The sequence below is a fragment of the Episyrphus balteatus genome, chromosome 3 (genome assembly GCF_945859705.1).
Source record: "Episyrphus balteatus chromosome 3, idEpiBalt1.1, whole genome shotgun sequence".
Taxonomy (NCBI): Eukaryota; Metazoa; Arthropoda; class Insecta; order Diptera; family Syrphidae; genus Episyrphus; species Episyrphus balteatus.
The window spans coordinates 83,916,720-83,936,367 of NC_079136.1; the positions used below are offsets into that span (position 1 = coordinate 83,916,720).

General features: G+C 28.7%; 1 protein-coding gene across 2 annotated transcripts in view; it reads right to left on the reverse strand.

The window, feature by feature from the left end:
• LOC129914647 (hemicentin-1) overlaps positions 1-19,648 on the reverse strand; it is a 195,462-nt gene that overhangs the window by 64,927 nt on the left and 110,887 nt on the right. For both annotated transcript variants that reach the window (XM_055993988.1, XM_055993987.1), the window contains exon 9: positions 2,270-2,400. In XM_055993988.1, the coding sequence (XP_055849963.1) occupies positions 2,270-2,400 (131 nt within the window). The remainder of the gene's footprint in view (positions 1-2,269; positions 2,401-19,648) is intronic.

Genomic DNA, 19,648 nt, shown 5'->3' on the forward strand with positions numbered 1-19,648 from the left:
AATGTACCTACATATTTAGGTACAAACAAGTTATGAAATTTTGAAATTTGTATATGTTTCTATGTGACTTAACAAACTTGTACCTATAAAAAAAATAAGTTTTTGAAAATAAAAAAAAAAAATAAGTTGGAATACCTACTATTTTATTACCATTTATTATGAAACACCTAAAACAAAATATTTCAAAAGAATTCAATGTCTCATTTTCGAGAATTTGATTTTTCAAAACAAAACTTTTTTTTTTTAAATACAAAAATGCATTTTTGATATTATTTATTCAAGCTATTATTTATTCTTTTAAGAGCCGATTTTTCAATCTTCTAATAAACAGTCAGTTAACTGTTCGATGAATAAATTTATTAGGCTCATAAACAATCGGATAACAACATTAAATTTTTCAATCAAGAATAATTTATTCTACAGAATAACAAAAAAAAAATTGTCAAATTCAGAAATATTCAAAACTAAACGTCATTTTTATTTATAATTCTTTTTGTTTTCTTGTGTTCCTCTGTATTTTTGTCAAAATTATTTCAAAGCAGCTTTGACAATTGACACAGTATTTTTATTGAAATTATTCCTCAGAATAATTTTTATTCGGCTCTAAAAGAAGCAGATAGTTCTATTCATAGGAATAAGCTATATCTGCCTGTTGAAAAAATGATTTTTTTCTCTATCAGGGGAATAAGTACTAACTGACTGTTTAACTGACTATTGAAAAATTGGCCCTAAATAGCGTTGAATTTTAGTTAGTTTTTTGGGAGAAATAAAAAAAAAACCGTTTTATATGAATTTTTTTTCAACAAAAGATAGATAGGAACATAATAATTATTCTTACTTACGGACTTACGCGACCCACTTTGTTTACATTCTCTTGATTGTACAATTTTACATACAATTTCTATAACGGAATTAAAAACTATTTCTTAAATTCAAACATTTACAGACAAAAATTCCTGATAGATTTTAACAAGATTTCTGAAAAACCACGAAACTACATTGGCTCAAAAAGTAAAAAAAAAGACAAAAGTGAACATTTTTAAAACGTATTTTTGTATAGTTTTTCCGGGTGGAAAACTTAAAATAATTATGCAAAAAGCTTTATTTAATGCGCTTCTATTAGCTTCACTTATAACTAAGTAACTAACTAACTGACTAACAATAATGTAATCAAATCTTGGAACTTAATTTTGACCAACTTCCAATTATCGTATCGAATTGAAGTGGTGTTTATATTCTCAAAAAATTATGGAATTCATCAGTCACTAATATTGTTTCACAATTTTTAAAACCAGCAACGTTCATATTCAACGATTAACTGGGTAATCTGATAAAACGAGGAGTAATAACTAAAGAATCTAAAGAAAAATAGTGAAGTTCATCCTCCATAAGTGGGCATTTAAACTTCCATTACTCTCCTACCCCACATTTTAATTTTCTGTACAAAACCATTTTCATGTCACAATTGGCATTCCAATCTAGTGCTTCTGTTAAAATGTAACATTAACAAATTGCCATGCCACAAGCTTTTGTCCTGGAGTGAATAATTAAATTATTCCAATTGAAGAAAAAAAAAAGTACCGCTCAAAATGAAGAAAAAAATAGAAATAGATGATTAAAAGTTTGTCGTGTACTGTTTTGTTATGCACTTTGACAAGTGACAAAAAAAAAAATGATCGATGTTGTTGTTGAGTTGTGAGCTTAAAAAGCGACGAGCGTCTAATAGTGAAAACAAATGGTTAAAAATGCAAATTTCGTTATTGCATTGTCAGTTACATATACGTAAATATAATATTACCTAATTGATAGTTGTTTGCACTGAGGTTATTAGAACAATTTCAAGACTTTTTCATAGAAGTTGATAGTAATGACGATAATAATCGCAAGTTTAATTAAAAGATACAATCAAAAAAGTTGGTGAAATGATGATCACTTAATGCAATCATTTTGCTAATTCACATAAAAACTACCTTTTCAAAGAATTACTCACGAGTGCTATTATTGGTTCCATTGAGTGACTTCATCTTCCTAGAAACCACAAGAGATTATTGTAATACAATAACATTCTCAAAATCGTAGACCGAAAAATTGCGTTTCATCTCGATATGCCACCCCTAGCAAATTCAACAAAAGAAAACAAATATCCTTTTCTCGGATATTCTTAACTCAAGCACAACAATATAATATCCCTTTCAAAACTACTCAAGTCTAAAGAAAAAATAATATCCCAACGCGTATAGAGAACATTCCAAATGTGTGTAATACTTACATTGTGTTTCCAAATAACTTTGTATGCGGCCGGATTAGCGTGAACTTTACACTCAAAATATACATCGTCGCCTTCTTCTATGTCTTCCGGATTAAGATTTGATCCCAGATCCAATTGCAATGTTGGTATAACTGAAATGAGATTGTTAAGAAGACGATTACTTAAACGGATCTCTGTTTTTATTTTTGTATTTATTTTCTTGTTTTTTTTTTTTTTTTTTTTTAAGCTTAGGCAATTGCATAAGACGATTTGGTGGAGAATGAAATGAAAAGAAGAAACAACAACAACAAAATATATATAAAAGAAAAGAAAAAGAAAGACGAAAGACATGTGTGACGGGTTAATCGATGATAATCTGTCTTAACATCGCCACAAAAGATAATAATGGCTGACGAACAATTTATTTTAACGACAAGAGAGATGGTCTCGTTGCCAGCACTTGCCACCCAAAAAACGACACAAAAAGACTTTGATATAATTTCTGTATGTCTGTATAAATGGTATTTGTATGGAAGCAGATAGAAATCGATTTAAGTCGAAAACTCAAATTGAATATATGGTACGATTGTCAATTTGAATTGTAAGTATCTCTGTATAAGCTCCTAGTGTATGTGTGATGTAACAATCGAAATTAATTCAAATGCACGACTTTGTGGCACGTGCTTGTTTTAATAGTTGAAGTTGTTAGAGTCAAGACTTAAATAAAAAAATTGTATAAAAAGTTATAAATGTTTATGTACGAAAAAAAAAACGATCCCCCTACTCAGTTTCAAATTTTCGTAGCTTTTTTTGATTTGAAAAAGTTCAATTTAGAACTTTATCAAATCAAAAAAGGCTAGTTTATTTTAGTCTTGCTCACAAGACATCATCTCAGTCCTCGTCTTTATCACCAAAAACCATTAATTAATTTTAAGTGTTTTAAAATAAAAGTAAAACGACTTTAATTTTAAATGTTTTAAAGCAAAATCATAGTTAAATCAGAGTTTAATCATCGTTTATTCAAATAAAAAAAAAAAAAAACTAAAAAAACTAATTTTATAATCATCTTCAAATTCCGATGTTTGTAAAACAATTGCGGAAACTAAAATAATACTTTTTCAGATTCAGATTGCGTAGACAATTTTGTAATGAAATATTTTGCAATCATGTAATTTCACTTAAAAGGAACTAAAAACGTCGTTTTTGACTTATTGAGATATTTTCAAATACGTGACGTGTTTGAGTAATTTTGACATTGGATTTGGAAATCGGAATCAGCACACACAAAAATCCTTTGAAAAAGGATGGTTCCATATTCATAGGTGATTTTTTGTTGCAGACAATTTTGTGTTGTATCAAAAATTTATTTATAATAAATAAATCACTTTTTTCACTTTGCTAAAAACATATTACATAAACAAATTTAGTTGATATCGGAGATCTAAAAAAACAAAAAAAAAACACTCGAGGTCAAACTATTTCCCCAAAAAAGGTTCATGGCGAAAAATACGTTGTTTTTTTTTGTTAAAAAAATAGCCAAATTTCAAAATACTCATACTAAAGCAATATGAGTACGAAACTGAACTATAAAATTATCACTTACAGTTTTTTATTGTACAACTGACAGATTTAACTCATGACTCACTGGTACACACCAAACATCAAAAAATCATCTAAGCATACTAAAGGAATAAACACAACGTTAAATATGATCAACGTTGAAAAACAAAACCTATACAAAAATTATCTTTGAATTAAAGTTGAAAAAATTTTGAAAAATATAAAAAAAAATATCAGACTCAAGCTTAAGCAGCAATTTGTCAGAAGAATTATTTTCAACAGTGAATTGGCCTGATGGTGTGACTTGTAGTCTTAAAAAGCCAGGCTCGATCCCAAGTTGCTGACTTCTTTAATTTTTTTTTCAGTTGGACAAACGCTAATTATTTAACCAAGTGAGGCGGCTTAGCATTAAAAAACAGCTGAATCGTGCATTTTGTGATAGAAGCATGAAATTAACATCATTGGTAGTACTCGATAAAAAAAATTATTTTGAGATATTGAGCCACCTTGTATTCGATCTGGAAGGGTAGATACAAGAGTTTTTCGTCTCTACGTAAAAAGTTATTGGACTTTTAATGAATAGTCTTTTACTTAAAGAGCAAGAATCAGAATATTACCAATTGGTATTTGAAAAAAAGTGGTAGGCTGATAAAATTTTGTAAGGACGTTTCATTTACAATATAGAAAGAAATAATAAAATATGTCCACCAAAAATATTTCGGGTTAAAGGGTGTTTTTTTAGGTGCTTTCATTTTTCATTGAGTTTTCATACAAAATAAAATTTTGAAGGATTGAGGTGCATAAGTAAAAGTATGGAAAATAATTGTGAAGTGTGTGATAAAAGGATCGAATTAATAGGATTGTTAGTACAATATATAAATCTCATTTTAAGCTATTGGGCCACTTAATTGTTTACCTAGGAGGATGTTGTACATGAGCCATCTAAAAATCACAAATTTCACAAAAATTCATTTAATTTGCTTTCTGTGCATCATTATAAATACTATCGTTTTTGCTTTTGTATAGAATGTATTGTTTTAATTTATTTGATTGGATCAAACTAGGTTTTTTAAATAAATTTTTTTCATTGAAAAAAATAAAAATAGTAAGTATACGCCCGAGTGAATAATTTGAAATATTTACTCAAAACTTTTAGCTTCTTAATTTTTTTTAATATGTATGTATATTGTATAATTTTTAAAAATAATTTTTTTTTGTCGACATCGTATCCATTAAATAAAAAAAAATTACAAAAATTGATTTCTTATTATTCCTACGGGATAAAATGCCTTTCATTTTGCATTAATATTGTATAATTTGTTTTTTTTTTTTTTGTAAACCTTATATTATCAGAAAAAAAACAAAAAAGTAGTCGTTTTATGAATTAGTACCAAAATTCATTTCATTTCTTTCTAAGGACAGTTTCAGCTAAATCTTTTGCCATGAATAATTTTTTCAATTTAGTTCGACATAACATTTTTTTTCTACACCTTTTAGAACGGAAAATTCTACAGGAAACACACTACTTTTGTTAAACATTAATAAATAAAAAAAAATTACACGTATCCTTTTTCAAGGACCTATTCTTACAAATATGTACAAATATGCATAGTTTTATATATAGGAACATAATATTCCAATGATTTAACTAATATAACTAAGACTCTTGTGAATTATAATTTCATTTTTCCTCAAATCTCCTCCCTCTCTAGTTGATCCCCCATAGATGCTTGACAGTCGTGTGAGAGAGTGCACCATTAATTCTGATGATGAATTATTGATTAGTGCATTTTTGCAGTAGCAATCCGCAATGCCATCACTTTAATCTCACACAGACGATGCAAAGCGAATGGAAATCCCTCTTTTAGGATCATTATAATGTCGTCTTCCGTTTGTCATTAATCTTCTTATATCGATGAGTTTAAGAAGTGTTGGCATGCTTTTCAATTCATATTATAGCACTCTCTCTCTCTTGTGAAGCAAAAGCAAAAATATTTTTCAAGGAGAAGAATATCGCATCTATACGAGTGTATACATAAGTTTTGAGAAATCAAATCGAATCGAGTTGAGTTGAGTTGAGTCGACCCAGACCTCATCTCCGATAACGATGAGAATCACACAATTTACCAAATCCTCTACACTCGATTGAATTCCATTTGAGTCTCTATACTCTCTTTCTCTGATGATGCTGATGCTGTCACCCTTCGGAAGAGCGATGATGAAGAAAACTATACGGTTGAAGAAATCCTTAGCCACAGAATACGATCATGATGATACTACATACATATATAAATACTTTATAGATATATTATGTTTGTGTGTGTGTGTGTATAAAACTTAAAGAAGGGCCGTGAAGAGAGCTTGATGGGTAAAAACCCAAGCAAGGACTAATTGAATTGCGGCAACTCTCACATAATTCACCACTAATTGCGTTATAATTGATTAGATTTCATTTGAGTCCTATATAGAGGGTAGCTGGCTCTAAAGCCAGCCAAAGATTCATTCTATATAAATGTATGTATATTGCATGGAAGAAGAAACCTTCGGTCCTATTTGTGCCACTGCCACCCTCTTGAAATCCAATTTCGATTTAAATCTCTGCCATGACAGTTGCTTCTCTCTGTTTCTCTGTCTGTGTATGTCCTTGTCGTTCTTGTCATCGTCATTAAAGTAGCTCATTTGCTTTGAATTGAAACGTTGCGTTCTTTAGTTGTTTGGACACAAAAGACTTAGACTTTTATATATATAATTTGGTAAACATTGTGAATGTGGATGGAACTTAATGTTTCCACAATCACCATCATCGTTGTCGTCGGCATCATCGTTGTCGTTGTCGTCCTTTGGCTGGTGGTCTTTTGTGTGTGAAAAATGGTATTCTCTATAGGGGAAATAAAAGAGTCGATGGTATAAAAAAGGTTTAATGTGTCATTTTAATCCATTACTACATTAGTTTTGTAGTGTGATATATATGTAGTGTTTGTGCAGATGTAACACATATAGGATAAAAATAAATTCAAGTTTTAATAGCTTCGTGGGAATAAATTGCAAGGCCATGGCGTGTTACAAGCACCTTATTATAAGTCATTTATGAACGTCATCTCAAGGATATTTCATTATTACAATATGTGTGTGTGGTATAGCTCCAGTTCATGGGTACTAGCAATTTCTAAAAGATAGAGGATAATTGCTTGATCTAATTTGAAAATTTATAACACGAAATACTAGTCTTGGAACACCTTCTGCAGTCAATTTCCCAATGGTCAATAATAAATTTTTAGTTGGTATACTCACTTTCCCAGTGAGATTGACTTGTACTCAAATATTCTAAAAAATGCTTAAGAAAAAATCTACAACCTTAAAACTATGCCCAAAGAGAAAGGAATGGCTGGCATTGGCAACACATATTGGATCTGGGAGCTATGAACAATTTAAAATGCCTAGACTATTTTTACAAGAATCAGCAGTCAACAACACTCTTATCGTCTAAGAAGGAAAAAGAAGACGAATTCAATTCTACCTCTCGTGATTAGGAGCTGACTACGAGGTCAGACTTAACTTATCGCTTGATGACATAAAAAAAAAATACTCGGGCGTATACGTAATTTTTTTTAAAATTTTATTTATGTTTTTTTTTTTTATTGAAAACATTTTGGGATAGTTTTGACGTGGAATCACATCACCGCAAAGTATTTCATACCCATTCTGAAAAAAATATTATTTAAGTTTCAGAAACAAATTTGTTTCAAAAATATCGGGTATCTTTTGATATACATACATAATTGGTTGGGGGTTTGGCCAACTTAAAATATATGCCATTGGTATTTTTGTCATCAGGAAGTCCAGGGCTACAGGATGCGACTTATTTTAGGTGGTTACAAAAAAGTCTAAAAACACATAAAAAGCGCATTATCGGGACAGTCTGCCATGAGTTTGGCCCCACTTTAAATATCTGCTGTTGGTATATTTGTTATCAGTGAGTTTGTGACTGTGCTTACCCTCACTAAATCTATTTTCAGAAAAATGGTACCATGACCCAGACTTTCTGTGGCATTCATATGAATCGGTTACCTCTCACGCAAGAAATCTTCTCCTGGCTCTTAGACTATGATGTTTTATGACAAAATTTCTGTTCCGAAAACAATTAATTGATTTAAAGTCTCTGGTCTGTAACAATTCAGAAAAAGATTTTCCTCGCTTGATTTTGAGTAAGAAAAACTTAAACCCGATTTGTGATAACTATGTTTTTTGTTCTGAAGTTTCTCATGAGTCTATTCTGATCTACCCTCCTGATTTGCAATTTATATAAAATTTGCATCAATTTTTGATTTTTCAAAATTTTGATTTTGAAAATTAATTTTTTCAAAAACTGTCTCATAAAACAGATTTATTTAAAATTAAAAGACGATGTTTTTGGCTTTACAAAAAGCACATTATTGTAGATGTAACCGTTGATTTGTAATTTTAGAAGCCCCTCCCAGCTAAAAGGAGGGGGGGGGGAATAAAACTAAACCATAATGAACAGTTGTATGGTTTCCTCAGCCTTGCTTAGCTGGAGGTTTATGTTACAGATCACCAAGAAAAATAATCTTTAAATAGTTTTTAATATATTAACAATATTCCACTAGATAGGTAGGTACATATTTCTCAACAGATAGATTTGACATCAATCTCCTTATAATGCCTATATTTCATTAAAAAAAGATCATTGATGAAATCTCTATTTTTTAAAAAATTGTTCTATTAATGATTTATATTTCATAAAAAAATATCATTTATAACATTTTCGTTGATATTATGACTTTATGAGTGTTTAAACTGAGTGTTGATGTAATTGCTACAGTTTTTTATTTTTCATCAACGTTGAATCTATCTTTGTCAGGCTTATAAATTAATATTGATGATTATCATATCTTCCCTTCATTTAAAACAATTTGTTTATTATATTTTTTTTTTTCTTTTCAATTTTGCACTCAATTAATCTTCTCCCCAACTTGGAAGGTACCTATCAACCTATTATTCTTGGAAAAAAAAATCCACATCGTGTCAGCTTAACTTAACAAAAAAAAAATTTCAATTAAGATATAATTACTGAACTTTGATGTTAAATATATCCTGGGGTAATGTTTTGTCCCTAAACCCAAGGAATATAATGATAAAATTTCAAAAACTTTCAAATTTTTTTTTTTTCCTTTAATGAATTCTCCCACCAATATTAAACTTATGTATAGATGGTAGCTACTTCATTTTACCAACCACCCTATCCTATCATCCAGGCACCTCCTCCGCACCACATTTTGAAGTAAACAAAGTAAAAGGAGAAGAAGCAACAAAAAAAAAAAAGAAAAAAAAAGCAAATTGTCTTAAAGTATTTTCAATTAAGTGCTTGTGACTTTTCATTCACAGGACCAAACCGAAAGGATAAAATGCTTCTATTCAGTATTCACTCGTGTTTTGTTATTCCAAGGCAACTCTGTCCTTAAAAGTTTTTCGTCAAAAAATAAAAACAAAAAAACAAGAAGAAAACAACAACAAAAAAAAATCAGATAGAAGACAAAATAGTTTATCCACGCTTTTGTTTTCTAGAAACTGTTGTCGCTTGTCGCTCCTCATTGATATGCAAAGACTTTCAACGTTATGCAAACTTCAATTATTGTTTGTGCTATGGATGATGTACCTAGTAACAATTAAAGAGTATGACTAAGTCGCAAGGACTTGCACAGATTTATAATGTTTGAATTTATATTGGTAATGAGAATGAAAATGAAAGCTCAAGTTCTTGACAATAATTTAGAATTAGAACTATTTTATCTATTAAAAGTCTAATTTTAAACAAATTAATCTTAACTGAAGACCAAGTTTTCAGATAATCAATACTGGCAATAGAAATTCATACTGATGTACTACGAGTTTAAAGCTCGATTTTAAATCACGGTAAGTAATTCTATGTCGGTTGATCTGTGTTAAATCTTGAAGAATTTACGTTAATATTATATTGTTTGTGTTCTCAGTTTATTTCTGTTAAGAAGTAAAGATATTGTAATTGAAATTAAAAAAAAAGATGTACATAATGCAAATACAGAACTTTGTATTAAAAAAATAATTTCAATACAAAAGATGCTATTGCAAATACAAAAACTTTGCCTTGAAAATAAATATTTTTTGTGAATGCCAAAAATTGCATTAAAAAAAATGCTATTACAAATAAAATAAATTTGTTGACTAAAAATATTCAGTTCAAAATGTTATCATTTAGAGTTAAATAGTTAAAATTATAAGAAAGTCGACGAATATTATGGTTTTATCTCATGAACAATTTCGAGTGTTGATTTATTACTACTTTCTAACTAGGTTCTTTTGGATTCTTGCTAAGAAATATTAAAAAAATACAACCACGGTCAGTCAAAAAATGTTTATATAATCGTGAATAGTTTTGAATTATGACCTATTTGTAAAGTAACTTGGAAAACGGTTATCATTGACTTAAGAAGATAATATGATATAGGAATTCAATTTTTATCAAGTGTCGATTTACATTTAAGTAGAATAAAATAATTGAATAAAATTTTATTTAAATTGCTTAACTTTTTATTCTATTTTTGTTTTTTTTTTTTATTTTTCACCCTTTAAACAAAAGAGCTGAGGCGCGAACTTTATTTTTTTTTTTTAGATTTTAGTTTAAGTAGGTACTTTTTTTCCTTAGTTAAAAAAAAATCTTTTAATATGAACTATGCTAGTAGAAGTTATCTTGAAAGACAATTCAAATTAGCTTTAGTTTCTGACCCAGCTTGAAATTTGTTCAGTTTATTTTTTTTTTTTTTCAAAGTAAAAGTCGTAACAAACAGACTATGAAACCCCTCAAGACAATAATGGTTTTATTATAGGTTTTTATTCAATAAACATAAAAAAATGAAATCACGGCTATATTATGAGGTTCAACTTGCTCAAGACTTTTTCATTCATTCATTCATTCGTATTTATATTTCCTACTCAGAGAATTTTTTCCAAATCTTTAGAAATTTGATACTTCCTTTTTTAGTGTATAAAATTTTCTAAAAAATCTCTTGTATAAATAAAAAATAAAATTAATTTTTTTTAACTTGATTGCAACTGTTATTTTATTCTTTAGACATGTAATGCCTGATGGGGATAATAGGATTTTGAAAAGGCTCTGGTAGGATATATTACAAAAATGACTGAAAACAAGACTATTTGAATAAATGGGAGCTTCTTCACCGAAAAAAAAATTGATAATAACAGCCCTATCAAATTAACATTTTTGTGTGACAAAAGTCGTCCAGCAATTAAAATATCAATTTTGATATGATTATCATATCATTTTGACATTTTTTAATTTTACGTGGATAGTGAAAATTTCACTTTGACAATTAAAATATCAATGTTGATTAGAGTTTACGTTTCAGTTTATTATAAAGATATTTCTTTCTTTTTTATTATTTTTAATATTTTCTTTCTTTTTTCAAAACATTACTGAAAGTGAATATTCTTTATAAAATAGTCGTGATATTATATTTTCTATTATAGGTGATATAATTGTTTTCTTATTTTCTCCAAAACTATGTGAAGTAAAATCTTATTGCCGATCAAATTTTCTCAGTAAATCATACATTGTATTTGGAAAAAACATAAAGCGCCTTTAAATTAATACACATTAAGAGTTTTTTATTTATAATTTTTCAATAATTTGGAATGAGAAATTGATATGAAACATTTCAAAAATGTGATATTTAAATATTATCCTGATAATAAAAATAATATTGTTTTGATATTTTTTTAATTTTATCATAAAACACATTTTATAGAGCATTTTTTGCTGATATTTAAAAAATGTTAATTTGATATTTAAAAAATGTTTAATTGATATTGTTTTTTTTCGGTGTTCTCTAAAAGATCTTTTCCGTTAAAAAAAAAAATATTTAAAAAAATAATAATATTTAGTAGGTGATAGTTGATAGCAGGGTAAGTAACTAGCCCACTTCACAATTATAAATATTTTACTTTACTTGTACTTGATCATTTCCGTAATGAAAAAAATTAATTCTTTTAGATTCAAATTAATGGCCACAGTTGATAAAAGAAGCTAATCTTGTTTTTCTTTGAAAAATATTTAAAAAATTAGGTTTAAAGTCAGTTATGTATTTCTGTTCCTGTGGACTCAAAAATCTCTCAACAGAATTAAACAAAAAACGCATTTGTGTTTTAACTTCAATCTAAATACAATTTGAAATTATCATAAATACAACCAAGATGGTTGTTTATTTTTGAGTATCTACTTTAAAAATTGAATTATAAAACGTTAGACCAAGCTAGAAATTTTCCCTAACTTTGAAAAATCTTAAAGATGGCTAAAAGTAGCAAGTATTTTCAGTTCTATAGAAATATTTCTTCAAAAAAAAGTGTCTCTCCTTTAATGTTTTCCAGTATCATTCTACATTAAAAACATTTATTCAATGAAACTAGTACTTGCCCTTATTTAAGAAACCAAGTTAAAATAGAACTGAAACAAATGACAAACAAAAACGAAAATACAGAACAAAAAAAAAAAACTTTATCACGTTTTTTTTTTATTTGCTTTCGGGGATGGAATCACTTTATGTTGTGGCAGTGTAGAAAATCTTGCAAAAACTTCTGAAAACTTTCTGTTGTATATCTTCAGTGCGTGAAAACAACGACATCAACACTCCAACAAGATTTTAGGGGACATTTTGTTGATAGATTAGATACCTACTGGGTGTTCTATAACAAAAAAAAAAAAACAATATCTAACAAAAAGAAAATAGGCGTAAAACAAATACAAACGGGTGAATCTAGTTGAAAACAAATATAATGTTTACGAAAAAATGGGTGTTTAATAGAAAACCAACAACCAAGACAAAAAACAAATCAAATAAAATATAAGAAAAATATTTAAGTTTTATTTTTGTATTGTTTTTCATTTTGTGGTAAAAGAGGATTTTGTTTGCTGTTATTTAGAGAACAAAAGGAGGTGTTATTTTTTGACAATGTAGGAAGGTACATGATTCATAGACACACCATTGATTTGTATAAACTCAAACAATGAAAACAAATCAATTTTTCTGTACGAATTATTATCCTTCAACACTTTATTTAAAGATTTTTTGGAAAAACGAAAAATCTTACAATTTGTTGTTCTTCTAAAATGTACACATTTAATCATAATGTTTAGATTTTGTAGGACCTGTGCATTGATTAATAATAACACGGTGTAACACTCAAAATATACGCGGGCGGAGACCTATCACGTTTTGTAGAGCTAGTCGCACTGATTACGAAACGGTATTTACAAAGTCCCTAACACCCCCAAAATCTGGAGTTGTGGGCAAAAAACGGGGTTTTGGACCTTCACCCATTAAACAAATTCTAGCTTCGTCAAATTTTTACCCATTTTTGATTTTGATTGAAAAGTTATTTTATCAGATTTTTCTTTTTTCAAAATATTTTTTGTTTTTATTAGGTAGTTTTTATTTTTCAATTTTCTCAAAAAACTAGAAGACATAGAAACATATAATTTTCACTGTTCGATAAGGAATCAATTGAAGCAGTTTTCTGTGTGAGTAATTTTATTATTAAAATTCACAGTCTGGACAAAAATAGTATAAAATGAGTTTTAAAAAAAAATTTTCACCTTTTTTTAACTTTGAAATCGATTATTTCAAAAACAATTGGTTATAATATATTGATTTAAAAATAAAAAATTAAATGTACAATTTTGCCTTTCGGAAATGGTAAGTGTTGCCGTTGGTTTTTAATAATTTTTTTTTTATTTTGAAATTTTTTTTTTTTAAACTGCCCCTCCCACCTAAACGGGGGGAGATAGACCCCCTCCCAAAGGAAAAAATGTTTGTATTGAACTCCTCTTCGAAAATTTGTTATCAAATCCTGGCGCCCAAGTTATCCTACTACGTGCCAAAACAACATTTTTGTTTTATACCTAAAAGTTCGAATTTCTGTATCTGGGTTGAAATCGTAAATTTTTTTTCTAAGCCAATTTTAAACAGATTTTCATAAAAAATACCTCGTTTGATTTGGAAATAAATATTATTTTAGAATATATTTTTAAAACAGCAGTTGTTGTGAAAATATATACTTTAATTTGATGTCGAAGTTGGGTAAATGACAAAAAAAATGGAATTTTTGAACTTTGACAGCTTATATAAATTCTAGGTGGTTTAACCGAGTTACATGTTCTATACATTGTTGTAGAATTGGGTGAAGGTCCAAAAAACCGTTTTTTTGCCCCTAACTCCAGATTTTAGATTAGGGACTTTTTAAATACCGTTCCGTAATTAGTGCGACTAGCTCTACAAAACGTGATAGGTCTCCGCCCGCGTATATTTTAAAACTTCATTTTTGTAACACCGTGTAATTAATTAATCAATGAGTCAGTTGTTAACTTTTTCTTTTTCAAAAAAAAAAGGGGTCAACATTCTGTCTTCTAACATGCTAAAAGTAGTATATAACTTAAAAAATTTCTGAATGAAAATACAACAAACTAATTTTCACACATTACCACCACCTTTCTCAAATAGCACACATTTTATCATAAATTTAATAACAGCTTTAAAGAATCCTACATTAACGTATATATGTTTCTTCGTGCTTATGTGATTTTTTTTCCCTGGAATTTTGTTTTACGCGCACAAAATACAAAAAGTAGAAAAAAAAAATCCTTTTGTTCAACGTTTTTTTTTTTTATTATAAAAAAAAATTAAGTAGGAATTTGTTTGTATATGCATTTATTTTATGTCCTTAATAGGAAACTACTCCTGTGCACTGTAGTGCACGGCACATAAATAACTATGCCATGGCTCTCTTTCATCCTGGATGGTCCCCAAACAGGTTGAAGCTTTTCATTTTCCCAACACACACAGTGTCATTCGTGTATCTAACGTTGGGAAATGATGATACCTGTTTTTTTTTTTTTTTTGTTTCTATTTCAGTACCGGACTAGATATGAATTGATCACTTTAGGTGCTCGAATTTTTTAACGTAATAACGAATAAGTGTAGTTGCAGACATTTTGTTAAAAAAAAAAAAAATAATTACAAATTGGCACTCACTATAACTAAAGCAGTTTTGAATATTTTTATTTCAAATTTTGTATAGAAGTTGAATATAAAATTATCCCGCAGCACAGAAATACGAACGAGATTTTTTATTTGATAAAAAACCATATTTATTTATTGAAAAATTAATTGAATTTGAAAAGAAGTTTCATTCGACATTGATAATAGAATTAAAACTTTTTTTCAAAATTAGAAAAACATTCTTTTTTTTTTGGTTAAATTGAAACTTTAAGAAAAAATAATTATAATTATTGATTGATAAAAATTTATAAATCGTTGGAGTTTTTCTTAATAGTTTTCAATATTAAAAATGTTGAAACATTAAAAAAAAAATAACAGGCATTTTAAAAAAAACTTATTAATTGATACTTTATTTTCAACAAAATGTATTTAATCTTTAAAAAATGGCTTTTTTTAAATCCAATAGTGAATTTTTTTAAAACTTCGCCTTCTATACATTTTTTGTTGTTGAAAATGATTAAGTCGCTCAAAAGAAAGTTAGAAAAAAGAATAAAGCGATTCAATGGTAGGGATACCGTAAACAATTTTTTTTTGTTAAAAAAGCAGCTTTGTAAAAATATAAATTAAATTAAAATGCATTTAAAATTAAAAAATAAAAATATTTATTTCAAATAACAAAATTTCCATCAAAAAAACAAAATATTTTTTACAATTAAAAATAAAATTCATTGCAAATAAAAATGTTGTGCTTTTACAAAAACAAAATTAAATGCAATATGTTTGCATTTTATATTTTTTTTAAATGCAATCAACCCTTGTTGGCAGAATTGCAGACAAAAATTCTAATATCATTAAAGCTGTCTTTGATAAAAACTAATCTTTTACATATTGGTACCTGCAAATTTATTTTTAGTTTTGGACCTAAAAATATTTCTCTCTGAGGAATCACCAAAAACCCTTAACCCTAGTTTACATCCTGGGGTGTGATACACCCCAGACGACTTTTAAATGCTTGCAACTTTTTTGAAAATCAGTTTTTCGACTTGGGATAAAAAATCAGTGAACAAAATTCTTTTTTGTGAATAGTTTTCTTCTCCATTTTATCAAAGAGCTTCAACTTGATTTTTTGGAAATTTCGTGTGAAAAAAGGTCGTCCACACTTGCCTGGGGTGTGTTGCACCCCAATGATCGAAATGTGAATTAAATCAACTTTTTTTAGTGTTTATTTTATTTTTCATGAACTATAAGTAAATTATAATTAACATTTCGATGCGTAAACTTATTCTGGTATAGATCGAAGTTCTGGGAGAAATTTAGTACAAACTGTATTGATGTGGCGATGACAAGTGTTTTTTCACAAACATCGCATCTCGATTTCCTGTCATCTGCTCTGGGACAAAGGTGGCATTTTTACGAACGATGTTTTTATAACAAGCAATACCTGTTTTCGTGGAAGCTTCTTATCAACTAAACGAAAAACCTGCGACTATCTTTTCATAGTGCGGTGAGCATAAAGACTAGCTAAACTTTTTTTTTATAGAAGGGTGCAAACAATCATCCAACTCCATTTCCATTAGTTCTTCTGCAAGTTGGATAAACTTTTCTTTTCTAAATAACTTTATATAACTTGAATGAGGGTAAAAATGAAAGCCGAAACATCTAACAAATTGTAAAATACAACCATGGGCCACCGATTGGTTTGCTGAGAACATGAATTTATAAATATACCATTTGGTCAAACACGTCGACTCCTTTTGTTCTGTTATAGTCCAATATCATGGCAGGTTTATTTTGAGGTACGCAAACCGCTTTTTCAACAATGTGCTGTGTTGAAACCAGCACAACTTGTTTCCTGGGTTTTGGAACCCAAGTCTAGCATTGCTCTCAACGGTGTTGCAATTTCTTTTTCATCACCCTTATTATATTATTTCAATAATTTATCTAAATTAGACACTAAAACAAAAAATAGGTACATTTACAATGTTATTTAACTTTTAAAAAACAATATTTTCATACTTAATTTTGGTAAATTCCAAAGCTTTTTGCACTTCTCTACAACATCGATTAAATTTTTGCCGATAATATAGGTGTTCACAAACAAAAACAATTTTAATGTCAACTCGATTGATAAAAAAACGTAAATAAGGCACCAGAACATTAATTTAAACAAATATATGCGCTTAAAACTGTTGGGGTGTAACACACCCCAGGCAAGAAAAGTAGTAAGTTTTTTGGGGATGTAAACTAGGGTTAATTTTCAAGTAGCTCGAGAAGGACAGAAAGAATTTTGATACAAAATTTTCTCGCTAAATTGATCTTAAGTTTTAGAATGCTAAAATTTTTCAAAAAGAAAAGTGTTTAAGTAAAAAAATAGTAAGTAAAGTAGGCTTTTGTCAGTTTTTTCTTAGCTAATACAAAAAAGTCAATTCACTTAAAACTTAGATGTTATATAAATTTCTTGAGAAATTTAATTATGAAAAAAAAATAGGGTAACCTCTAATAAAATTTTATTGAAGAAGAACTTGGCTATTTTTTAGAAAAAGCTTTTTAGCAATTTTTTTCCAAAACAATCATTTACTGATTTTAAGGAAATTTGATTTTAATTAAATTTTGTTTTCGCAAAGCTTTTATTAGTCTTAAATGAAAATAAATATTATAAATATTTTCAAAATCAAATTTTAACAAATGTTAACTTATCTTTTTTTCTGAGAAAACAATTTTTCGAAAACGAGGTAGGTAACGAGAGCCTATTAACGTATCTTCGCCTGAGACATACATATATTTTTGTAAAATAAAAAAGTTTAAATTTCTGCTAAGCCCGATTAAGTATTTAACTAGAAATCCGGCACTGATTAGGTATTGCTTATACGAAAGGGGAAAAAAATATATCTTAAATACAAAAAAAAAAAAATCGGAATAGAACGCTTTTTCTCGTGCTACCTATATTTTTTTTTTTTAACTATTTGTGTTGTATGAAAATAGTTTATTTCCGCTTGAGATAGTAGATTTTAGGACCGTTTTTTTTTTCACTTTTTGTATTTTTTTTTTCTAGATTGCGCGCTCTTGCTTTCATAGTTTTTTTTGTTTATTTTTTTTGTTTCAAAGGTTTTACTGCGAAAGGACGAGCCCAGCAATTAAGGAGAACAGTTTTAGGTTTGTGTGTGAAATGTTTTATTTTTATTTTTTTTTTATTCACCTAGATAGTAAAGGTTGTTATAAATATATATATTCACTTCTGAGAACAGAACTCAGGAATAAAATAATATCTGCAAAATTAAACGGAGCGAAGCGAGTTAAGCAAATATATATATGCATTTAACTTAGGTACTTAAAATAAGGTGAAAAATAAATGATGAATGAATTGCGAGTTTTCAGAATTCATTCTTATTTTTGTTTGTAAAAAATAAGTTTATACATATGTAGGTAGTAAATCTGCTTTTTCTTTTCATTCATATGATTTTTAAAAATGACACGTGATGATAGCTATAGTATAGCCAGCTGGAGGTGAATCTATTAAAGCCAATCATAGGAATGTTTGAAATGAGAATTTTCGTGCATTTAAAATGAAAAGCGAATTTTTAATTGGATGCATAATAAGTGTTGCTGGGGTTTCAGTTAAATTTCATTGGTTTATGCTTTGACGCTAAAGTTTACTTAAAGTAATCCTTGAAAGTTTTGCAGAAAGTTAAATAAGATAACTTTTTTAGCACGGAATTAATATCTGCTGTAAAAAAGGGAATAAAGTGGGTGAAATACACTCGATTCCTGATACAGAGGATCTCGATTTTTTCAAGATCCTCAGGATCAAAAATTAAGAACAATAAAGACAATTCCCTGTTAGGAAGAAAATTGTATTCTACCAAAACATCATTCACATAAAGCCAAGTGCGGATCATTTCCCAATCGAAACATGCAAACGGTAATTTGGTCAGGAGACTACATCTATTTATTTGTATAAATTTGTGGAAAAAAAGAATATCAAATGAAATGGAACTCGACAGGGCCTTGAAAGTAAAAAAGAAACGCTCTGAAAGTTATGTAGCTTCTACAAAAGTTAAGTCTTCCCAACATCGCTTATGAATTAATTGTGATCCATTCATTTCTTTCTCACATAACTTATTAGCTTTTATTGTGTAGATAATATAAAACGCAGCTCACTTATTTTAATAGATAAAAGTAAATAAGAATTAGGCCTCGTGACCAAAAAAAAAAAAAATTAAACATACCCAGAGTTAATGAGCATGTGAAAAATTGAACATAAAAAGCCTGGACAGAAGAACTTTGCAAGGATAGTAAATCTTTTGGGGAGATCAAGGGGCACAGTAGTGCCCAGCTTAGTTCTCTAGCAACTTTGGCACTACACCCTTATTTACAGGAAACAACTCAGGCCATTTTCGACCCCCCTCTAACTTCCACACCAAAGATGCCAGAAATTTCAAACTCGCTACATTTGTTGCTCGCCGAACCCAAATTCCTCACAAAAATTCAGCTTCTTACGATGAGTAGTTTCTGAGATAAAGGACTTCAAAAATCGCGAAAACCGTAACTGACTCACTGACTCACTGATAGATCATCAAAATTATGGAGACCTTCCCGCTATCGTAGAAACTTTAAATTTTACATGGTGATAGGACTTGTGGTGTATACAAAGGAAAATTTGAGATTTTCAATTCAGGGGGCGTGGTAACCGCCCATTTTCGCCGAATTTTCATTAAATATTTTAGAGCCCTTCTGATTATCGGAGTATCTTGAAATTTGGTAGAATGGTAGAGAT